At 38.1% G+C, this 11,220-nt stretch overlaps 1 protein-coding gene across 3 annotated transcripts in view; it reads left to right on the top strand.

Annotated features, from left to right (window-relative positions):
• Nucleotides 1-11,220, top strand: part of LOC107700167 (uncharacterized protein C1orf21 homolog) — a 28,505-nt gene that overhangs the window by 14,319 nt on the left and 2,966 nt on the right. For 2 of the 3 annotated variants that reach the window (XM_016501730.1, XM_016501711.1), the window contains 3 exons: nucleotides 9,036-9,121; nucleotides 10,486-10,551; nucleotides 10,632-10,702. In XM_016501730.1, the coding sequence (XP_016357216.1) occupies nucleotides 9,047-9,121; nucleotides 10,486-10,551; nucleotides 10,632-10,702 (212 nt within the window). In that variant the 5' untranslated portion in view covers nucleotides 9,036-9,046. The remainder of the gene's footprint in view (nucleotides 1-9,035; nucleotides 9,122-10,485; nucleotides 10,552-10,631; nucleotides 10,703-11,220) is intronic. The other variant, XM_016501721.1, reaches the window with a different exon arrangement.

Genomic DNA, 11,220 nt, shown 5'->3' with positions numbered 1-11,220 from the left:
CACCATAGCCAGACTGATAAACAAACACAGACCGGAAGTTAACTTCGGGCCAGGTGCGTGCGCCCGATGAAACAGTCTATATAAAGCTTAAAGCATCAGAATCGGTATCGGCCGATCACCATGACAAGAAATCGGTACTCAGTATCAGCTGCAAAAATCCTGATCGGAGCATCCCTATTCCCTACTATTCAGATTGCTTTTTGTTTGTCACAATTTAAATGTTAATCTGTGTCAGATATGTACTCTATACTGTATGCTATATATGCTTAATTTTGAGATGGACATAAGTGAGATGTTGCTTCAGTAACCGATCTGAAAGCATAAAGCATTCGTCAAACTGGTTACGTGTAAGTAGAGTAGCGTTTATGAATGATTCATCAAACGAATCAGCTCACACGAGTCATTTGCTGGTAAATTGAACTACACTACTCGGACTGTTTTTGATTCAGTAAAAAGAACTCTTAAGAGTCATTCGGCAGTAATTGTTTTTATTGCTGACAACCCTATGCTTGAAGCTAAAAGCTAAATGTAATGCTACGGGACAGCACTGGCGAAATCTTCCAACTGAACCATAGCTAAGGTTTATCCAAAAAAGTCACTAGGTTTTGTCAGTATGAATATTCTATGGAAAAAAGACACTAAAGGGTCTGAAAGTTGCTAAATCTAGTGCTAAAGTTGCACGTGCGTGCGTGCGTGCGTGCGTGCGTGTGTGTGTGTGTGAGATGCAGGAGCTGATGGCAGGGGGTGGTGGATATTTGTGGCGGTCAGTGTGGTTCCGAACGTTGTTTAAGCGACATACACCGGTATTGTGGTATTTTAAAAATTCATATCATAACAAAAATAAACACCGGTATTCGGTATGAACCGGTATACCGCCCAGCACTACTTTGAATAGTCAATTGGAACAGGCTCCAGCAGTGATGACTCCATCCATGTTATTCAAGCAGACATGATTTGTGGGAAGTAATGCAAATATAAGGGACAGAAAGGCATCTTTGAACATCCGTGTCATTGACATACTGTAGGCTAACATTCAAGATTAAACATTAAGCAGAACTAACAGCCAGTTAAGTAATTTATGTCCAAGCAGGGAATAATGTTTTACAATGTTTTGGGAAGTTGATTACATTCTGGGAATTCTTGGATGCATCTTTCTGGGCAGTCATACTGATTTGTTAGTCTATGTAAAGACTTGTCAGCTACATCTGTGCCAACAGGCGTGTGTTTGAGGATAACGTTATCAGCTGGAGTGAGTGACTCATTCCTATGAGTGTGTTCGCTGAGTTTTGTGTGTGTGAGAGGGTGTAAATATGTTTTAAAGGGTTTAGATAGCAGCAGCACTTAGTGTGCGACCTGTGAGAGAGTGACAGAGATTATAGGAGATTAAGAATTAGGGGTAAAGCAGCAGAAAATCCACACAGGAAACACTCATTGACCAGCTACATGAGGCTGCCGCCCACCCGCTCTCCCTCTCTCTCCCTCTTCCTGCCATGTTCTTTTCTCTGTCTCTAAGGATTCAGAGTGTGTGAGATGGTGGGGAATGGTCTGAGAACGAGGGAAAGAGTGAGTGACGTGGGATCGCAAACTCCCATTTTTCCTCCCCTGACATTTGTCCCTCCCTCTGCATATCTGGCGTTCTTCTCAAGGCCACACTTTCCTCGTTTCCTTCCTTTCTTTGCAATGGGCTGTCTCCTTTTCATTATTCTGCCTACTTTTCCACCCGCCTTCCCATTACCTAACCCAGGGGTAGGCAAGTTCGGTCCTAGAGAGCCACAGTCCTGCAGAGTTCAGCTCCAACCCTGAAAACAAAACTCACCTGCCTATAGCCTTAGTAATCCTGAAGACATTGATTAGCTTGTTCAGGTGTGTTTGATTAGGGTTGGAGCTGAACTCTGCAGGACTGCGGCTCTCTAGGACAGAACTTGCCTACCCCTGACCTAACCTATTTAAAGGCACAATTTGTAAGATTTTTACACAGTTGTGTACTTATGTTATCCCCATAGTTCCCAAGGATTTGTAAATTCAGAGAAATTACAATTTTAAATAATTGGTGCATACTAAACGGGATATAAAGCCCTCCGAAGGGCACTTCGGAGTGAAAACAATCATGGCCGCCATATTGATAAAGTGCTTTATCAATATGCTTTATTTTTTAAAGTGCTTTATCAAAAGAGCATAAGTTCTCAAAACTAGCCACTTCAAAGGGCCCTTCGGAATGAAGGATTTCGAAGGGTACAACTGATGGACACTTCGGGCTCCCATGATCCTTTGCGCAGATTCTTTGCATGATGACGGTGCCTCCATGTGGGCACGTGATGATGACACAGAAGGGCACTTCAAGAAACAGTTGTTTGGTCCCCTACACCCTTCAACCCTTCGAAGCTCTCACTCCGGAGGGTAAACCCTTTGAAGGGATTAGGGCATAGGGTTATGAGCCCTTCCGAATGGAATGCAGGTAATGGCTCGTCCCGGGTTCATTGTCGCCTATCAATGACATAATATCCACGCTATCGGTGTCCACTTGTAGAAACTATGGCAACACACGTGGACAAAAATGCTGCTGTACAGTTCAACTAAATCCATTACGGCTGTCGTGAATAAAATGAAAATGAAATGGAAAAGTGTTGACTGCAACATTAAATTTAGATCTGCTTAATGTTGCACCATGATTCTTTTTCCACGTTTTTACAATGTTGCACATTATAACCAATCACAAACGAGTCTGTTGAGCTTATGAATGCAACGGCCAATCAGAAACACCGGAGTTTTGTTGTTCAGTGTGCACGCTCGCTGACTAAATTCAACAAAGTGCGTATGATATAAGTAGGAGATTCATTCATCAAACAGTGTAGACAGCTTTGATTATAAGGGGAGTTTTTTGAGAGTGCTTAAATTTGCGCTAGATTTAAAGGGTTAGTTCACCCAAAAATTAGGCTGTGTTTTACTCAGCCCCGAGGCATCCTAGGTGTATATAACTTTCTTCTTTCAGACGAATCCAGTCGGAGTTATATTAAAAATTGTCCGGGATATTCCAAGCTCTATCCTTGCAGTCAGCGAGTGTTGCAGTGCTTCAGTCCCAAAGAAGTGAAATAAAAAGTGCCCATCCATAAAAAAAAGTCTCACACGGCTCCGTTGGGTGAACAAAGGCCTCCTGTAGCGAATCGATGCGTTTTTGTTAGAAAAATAGCCATATTCAAAACGTAATAATCACTTTAATCTAGCTTGCGCTCACTGTTGTAAACGGAAGCAGTTCCGGGCGAATGACGTATAAGGTCAGCGCTCCAGTTTCGGTTTCAGTCTGATCAAGTGTTACATGTCTTATTATACGGATTAGAGAAGGTTTATCCCATCCTTCTCAAACCCATTGAAATGTCAATCAGTTTGGGCATTTTTATTCCAAATGAGGTGTTTACATGAAGCATTTTCATTCAAATTGGACTTTTAAACCAATTGTAATCTGAATACAGTGCTCCATATAAACGCACCTAGTGTCATGTGACATCTACTATTTACGAATACGACTACTCCTGTCCCGTGGCCTCATGGGATAGTGTCATCATTCAGCTAATCATTTGACAATGTTTTGACATTATTTCTTAGGGGAAGAACCGGTATTCAGATGTGGGGGCTATGAGTGTTTATACTGTATCTTCTGGTCCTCATCTCTTCCACTCTGTGCATGTGATTTCTAGGCTCATGTGGCATTCTGATAATCTGAGTGAACTGTAAGGCAAAACAACAGATTGATGAGTATTATATTCACCAGCGCGAACAGAGCAGTGACCTGGTTACTGTGGATTATTGCTAACTCCGATCTGTCTATCTTTATGTCTCTCACTCGCTCTTTTTCTCTCTTTCTGCTGCCAACCCGATGTCCTTCTTTCCACTGCCCTTCCCGGCTGTCAGTCAAACAGCTCTAGCAATAGAACAGAGGGAGACCGTTTTCGCCCCTCTCGCTCTCTCAAATCTCAGCTCTCGCCCTGACTTGATTAGTGCCAACAGACTGTTTACTAGTCAAACTGTGTCAGTGTTCAGGCAGTGAGTGTGTGCATGTGTCCTCATCTGTGATTCAGTGCTTAGTCGATCCCAGCAACACACAATGTCTCCGGCACGCACAATGACAGGAAAGGCCGAGCTGCCCTAATACAAACAAGAGGGGCAGCAGGCGCAGAATATGCTGTCTGGTTACATGCAATCTGCGCTGAGCTGTTGAGATTGGTGTGTGAGTGTTTTCTGCCAAATCTGTAACGGGGCGTTCACACTGACGCCGATTTGCACTGGCGAAGTGACCGGAAGACATTGGATTTTCAACAAGAGCCGGCCATATCTGACATGACCAAGAGCGACCGTTCGCAACGCGATGTAGGCATGAGAAAAGTTTTACTATTAGAACTGGGTATTGATTCATCTTGTTACTTGGTACTGTATATTTCTGTTTATAATTTCCATTTTACTTCCATATGAAATAAATTCTCTTTGAATGATGCTGTAAATTATAGAGGGTTTCAGGCATATATAATCCGGTAACTTGTCTTTTGAACTATTTATTAAAAGAACCAACTTGTAAGATTCATTTCTTGAATCTGGCTATGCTAAGTGCATTTTAAGTATTTTAGTTTATTTATTTATTTTTTGTATATATTTTTTTAATTTACTTTTTAGGAATTGTATGTGCTTTTGTAGTTTTCATTGGTTTGTTTATATTTCTATTTAGCTATAATTTAGATTTTATTTCAGTTTTAGCAATTTTAGTATATATTTTTAAATATTTTTTTTATTTACTTTTTAGGAATTTTATGTGCTGTTGTAGTTTTCATTAGTTTTTTTTTAATATTTCTATTTAGCTATAATTTAGATTTTATTTCAGTTTTAGCAATTTTAGTTCTTTAACTTAAAATTAAAAATGTTGTCTTGACAACTAACTGACATAAATGTTTTTTCATCTATTTATATTTTAATTCATGAAAATTATTTGTTATCGTTTTAGTTAACGATAGCAATACCCTTGTATGTATGTTTGTTTTTGTGAGTTTTTCTTGCCATTACTTCATGGTACAGTCTTTTTATTGCATAATCAATACATTTTGCAAACTCATCCACAACTCAAGTAGAGTAAAAGATCGATCTTGGGATTTTAGGAAAAGATATCAGGATCCATGTTAACATTTATTGTGAGCAATTTCATTGTTTTATATGATTTAATCTGTATGATTTCATGTCTTCCGGACATTACATATGCATTCGGCAGATGCTTTTATCCACTGCAACTTAGTGTATTCAAGGTTTACATTAATATGTTTGTTTTTCCTAGAAATCAAACCCATGACTTAGCTTTAAGAAGTTTGCAAAGTGATTTGTTTCTGCCCACATGCAGCAATATAAAAAAAAATTATGCATGGAAAACTGAGAAATTGCCAGCATTGATTCATGCATCAATATGATGCATAATGCATTTCAGAAATGTTACTACAGTAGAAAAGCTTTCCCATCTAGTTCATTTTAGAGACAAGAGAACTGATTTATTGCCATTTAATTGTAATCAGATTATTGCTAGTTAGTTGCTAGCAAGTTAACAATAACAGGCCACCTAGCAGTAGGGACACCCTACATGGCCCAATAATACAGCCACTCATCGACTTTAGCGATAAAACCACTATATGTTTGAACAAAGCATAAGAGGGTGTGTGTACACATGACTTACTCGTCAGGCTGTGGTTAATGCATTTCATACAGCCATTTTTCAAAGTCACCAAGTGACTGCGTTCACAAAGCGACTGTTTAGCTAATGTTTTTAACAGCAACGGCGTGCAGTAGCACAACAGATCATCTCCATGACACACTGTCTTCTGAGGTTTAGACACATGACTTCAGATGTTTAACGACTGATCTTTAACCAGAGGCGTGGTATTGGTCATGTGTCTAAAGGTAGCGCAAAACGTGTCTCTTGTTTTTACTATTTCATAACTCTTCTCTGTTCGGCCATAACGTTAACGAGTAATCTTCCACTTACTATCAAAGAGAGTGCGAGATTGACAAACTCTCCTCCTTTGCGGTGGACGCCCTGTGTTAACAGACACCCACTTATAGAATAGCTTCAGGGCAAAGCTTCTCCACACTGATTCTAAAAGTAAAGCAGCCCACTCATGTTCCTCAGACACGCCACTCACAACACTGAACACATCTGAAATTAGGCCAGATGGTAAAAGTGAGAGGAAGACAGGGTTGTGGAAGCGGTCGTGTCATCCGATTTGTTTCGATTTCACCGAATGAGCAGCCAGACACCTAAATTACCTGGTCGTCAGAAGGCATCTTGTCACGAACACAGAAAAAGATAAGAATAAACATTGGAGGCCTAGTGATTACTAGCACATGTGGTGTGATGTTGGTCTGAAAAAGTAAATACATTTTTTCAGCTTTAATTAAAAGAACAGGGTGTGTGTGTGTGTATATATACACTACCTTTCAGATGCTTGGGTTGATAATCATTTTTAATGTTATTGAAAGACGTCTTATGCTCACCAAATCTTAATTTTTTCCCTCAAAAATAAATGAGAAACTGCAACATTGTGAAATATTATTGAATATTAAAATAACTGATTTCTATTTTAATGTATTTTATAATGTTATTTATTCCTGTGATGGCAAAGCTGAATTTTCAGCAGTCATTACTCCAGTCTTCAGTTCTAGAAATTATATTATATCTAATAAACTTATGTATTTTTTTTATGTGAAGCAGAGTGGTAAGTATTTTCTCTAAAATTGCTAACATCGTATTAACCATATTTGCTAAGTAGATTTAAAATGATTAATGAGGAATTTAATTTTCCATTATGTTCCTTGGAATTATTATTCATTCATTTATTCATCAGAAGGACTAACAATAAGCGTAAAATGTAGAAAAATGTGCCAAACCTTGAGCTGTGTGTAGCACCTGTCGCTCTACACATCAATCTGAAGGATACTTACCAACATTAAGAGAGAGCGATTGACGTTTATTTTTTACAACATGCCTGATCACATCTGACCTTAAGCATGTTGTTGTATTTTTATTTTATTTTATTTATTTATTTATTACATTTTTTTGCAAAGAGGTTGTTCATGAAAGACGTGGCAGTAAAAAACTGTTTTAAACTCACTGATCGTGTCTGTCTGAACATAATTAATCATCTTTGTGCTCATTTAGTGAATAAATGAGTTATTTAGAATGCAAAATGACACTCTGGGATCTAATTGAACAGTTTTAGTAATGCCACAAATGAGTGACTGAATTTGTGTTTGTGTTTTTGTTTTTGAAATTAAATGTAATAAAAAAAATAAAATAAAAACTTTAATTTGCAGTTCGAACAGCCCAGCTCTATCTTCAGGGGTTAAACACTGAAATGGAAAAATTGGAGATGCTGTAAAAATATCTTTGCCTTGGTACGGTCATACTCATGAGTCATGACACAAGACGCAGGCACAAAACTGCCTGCCATAATGGCCTTTAGGAAATTGAATGGCCTAATAAAAATCAACACAATATTCAGAGTTGTTTAAATTTATGAATAAAATATTTATATATAAATATTCACCCAGCCGTTCTTTAAGACATCCCATGGTGCTCATGAATCCAGTTTGCAACATTTCTCATTCTCCTTATTTCCCATCCTCGCTCTACTATAATATTATACTCCAATATAATAGTATAATATAAAAGTCGAACAGAGGCCAACCTTACTGCATTTCTGTCTATTGAGAAAGCAAGCATCCTGCTCTCCATCAGGTCCTAAAGGTCAGCATCATGCTGTTATCACTAATTAGCCAATCGAAATATCCCTACATAAGAGAACCTCTCATCTTATCGCCAAAAATAGCCCGTCTGGAACATACTAAACTGACAAAATGTCACTCTATCTCATGGTGAGCAACTCCAAAGTCCTCCGTTTCTCTGAGATGCTGATTCACGGATGATTCTCGTCCTGAAAAGATGGATTAGGAATGATTTGTTCCTCAGATCTCCTTTTTTAGTAATGCTATCACCCTACTTGCATACATGCGAGTGTGTGTATGTGTGAGAGAAGAGAGATGTATTCATATGTATGCATGTATATGCATTTATGTGTCTGGCTCTTTGGGATCCATGAGGCCTGTTTTTTGTAATACAGCACAGCCAAATCAATTAAAGTTTGATTTTAATTTGTGTGTGATGTTTCTCTTTGGTTTGGCTGAGTGTGTCCGTGTTTGTCAGCATGTTGAAGCGTGGTCTTTTGTGCAGAGACATGTTTACATTCCTCAAGCTGTGAAAGACTGGCGGCGTTGCTCTCTCACTTGTTCTCTCTCCTTTTATATTTCTCTCTCATTTTTTTCCCTTTTCTCGCTTTTTGTGCTTGTGCTGATGGGCCGCGCTGAGTCACATTCACAGGCTGCCCACTCCAGCTGTCATGATGGTAACTGACAGGGAGTTCGTTCACAGCAAGAAAAGGAGAGAAAGACGGATAGAGGCAAAGATAAACAGAGATTGAGTGGGCTGTGATTGCCTCATGCTGATTTGTAGACAAGAGTAAAAGACGGATTTATGTATACGTGTGGGTGTGTGTATGTGTTATGAGGAAGTGAATGCATGAACATGCAAACGTGCACATGGCCGCTGGTAATTACTGATGGCTGAGAAAGGTCAAAATCCAAAACGTTCATCTGTTAGAGCAGGGCAGAAGGTGTTTCAAATGTGAATTCTCACTGTTTACTCACTCACTTTGTTCCAAACCCATATGACTTGCTTTTTTTTCTATGAAACAAAATAAGGCTTTGAATATGACCACTCTTTTCAGTGTAATGAAAGCGAATGAGGAATAAGGCTGTCAAGCTCCAAAATTACAAAAAGCACTCTAAATGTATCATGTAAGTTGTCCCTATGAATCATGCGCTATATTTTCTGAAGCCATATAATAGATTTGTGTGAGCAAAAATTTAAATGTTGAAAATAAAAAAACAGCCTGAAATTTAAATAAATGAAAGTTGAATAAAACTCTAACTTATGTTTTTCTCTATCATTGTAGATGAATATAAGATGAAGGGAGTGGAGGAGGTGAAATACATGCATGGAGAAGAAGACAGAGTAAATGCACGCAACCAGGAGAACCTGGTGAGAAACAAAATGCATGCGCACACACACACACCTCTGGGAAATTCTTCCTGTGCAGTGGTGTCCATCATATTTTGCTTTGCTTTGTATTCACACACACACACATCGCTTGAGGCTCATATGCCTGTTGAGCTTATACGTTGATAGGTAAAAATAAGTGTATGGAGTGCACACAAGTGCCGACATGTTTGGAATGTGGGAGAGGGAAACTCTGACAAATTTTCCCTTTTTGTCACAGACTCTCATACTTAGACACTCACATTACCAGACAAAATCTAAGATTCTGGTGTTTTTACATACAATTTTTTATACGCACACTCATTAAAAAATTCTCAGACATCTGGACTTATCTGTAATAGTTCTTCACCTAAAGAGGAAGCTTTATCAACTATAATAATAAAGTAATAATTCTTATTCTTATTGTTGCTATTGTAAGAATATTTAAAAAATAGTATTTATTATTTTATTTTATTTTGTAATTATTTTTTGTTTTTGAACCCTGAAACTCTCTACACACCTACACATGCGTATTGTTTGTTTTTTTTCCTACCTACTTAACTAATAATTTCATGGTTTCTTGTATAATGACCTTTAGAATTAAACTGTCTGATAAGCTACTTTACTTTTTAGACTTTATGTAAATTACTCTGTTATGATTGGCTAACCTTTTCACCTGTTAAAAGTAATAATGTCACTGCCAAGTTGTTAAATACTGGCATTGATATGCAAATGTGGGTCGTCATATGTTAATGTTATATGTTAATGTGCACAGCGGGAGTGTAAAATGCATCATTACTTTATTTCTTATCCAAAATAGTTACATATTTCAAATGTAAAAATCCACTATTTCAGGTTCCCGGTGTATTTCTTGCACATACAGCCTTGATTATCCTATCTGTATTATTTTTAAAATAATTATATTATATAATGATATATTATGCATCAAAGCAATCAAATAAAACTTGACCGAATTTCAGATACATCATATAATTTAGTGATCATAATAAAATTATTGTCCTGTTTCTACCCCTAATGCTCATGATTTCAACATTATAATTAAAATGTGTAAAGAATTACATGCTTTTGCATCATGGTTTCCATAAATTGTTTAGTTGCATTGTGAATGAGTATGTCTACGTAGTACATTTCAAATAGAGCAAGTAAAGTTATTTTTCCATGATATGTCCCCTTTAAACTGCCTGGCTTAATGAAGTTGTACAGGCAGAGCAGGTGCTTGGATACCCATGTTCTGATAAGGGGGGTTAGAGGAGAATAGAGACGTAGTGAAAGCGAGGGCAGCCCTCTCTCTCGCAGTGGCCAAAGTAAGGTCACTCCCAGGGCCTCTGTATCACACTGTGTTCCAGGCAGAGGAGCTGGTTCTGGCCCAAGTTTTAGAAGCCGACAGGGCCTCTGCACCGGAGGGCCACCAGGTACAGACGGCGGAGGCTGAATTTGGCTTTGTTTTGAACAGTAGTAAGTGAAAACGTGTTTTTTCCGGGTGTGTTTGCAGGAGAAGAGCTCGACGCAGCACAGGACCAAACAGCACAAAGAGGTGCCTGGGCCCAGCGCCAACAAGACGAAGTGAGTGGGTTTATACATGTGTCTTTCTGTTTACGGTGTGCGTGTGTTTCTGTTTGTTTTGTGTGTGTGGGTGAGGGCATTAGAGTTCTTGCTTTGTTGAAAATGTGCCAGAAATTGTGTGTGGTTTGTTTTGCTTTGTGGCCTGTCTTATCCCCTCTGGATCTCATTTGCATGTTCTGTTTGAACGTAATGTGCCATATGTTTCACAACTTATTGTATGTAAACATGATGTGTTTATTGCCTTCGAATGCAATTGTAAATTTCAAAGTGTTTTAATGGCATAATTATTTGTAGTGATATTGCATTTCTAAAGCATCAATAACACAATTGTGATTGTAAATAAAGAATAAATAAAAAGGCTAACACTTTATAATTATTTTCTTTGTTAAAAGTCATTTAAAGGGGTAGTTCAACCATAGATTAATTTTTTTCATTTATTGACCCTCATGCAATATACCTGTATTGATGATATTATACATACAGTATTTAAATGTATAACTATATATTTAACTTTGCTA

This window comes from Sinocyclocheilus anshuiensis, unplaced genomic scaffold (assembly GCF_001515605.1).
Source record: "Sinocyclocheilus anshuiensis isolate Anshui unplaced genomic scaffold, SAMN03320099.WGS_v1.1 scaffold477, whole genome shotgun sequence".
NCBI lineage: Eukaryota > Metazoa > Chordata > Actinopteri > Cypriniformes > Cyprinidae > Sinocyclocheilus > Sinocyclocheilus anshuiensis.
The sequence above is the reverse complement of the archived record's forward strand: the minus strand, read 5'-3'. Positions and strand labels throughout refer to the sequence as shown.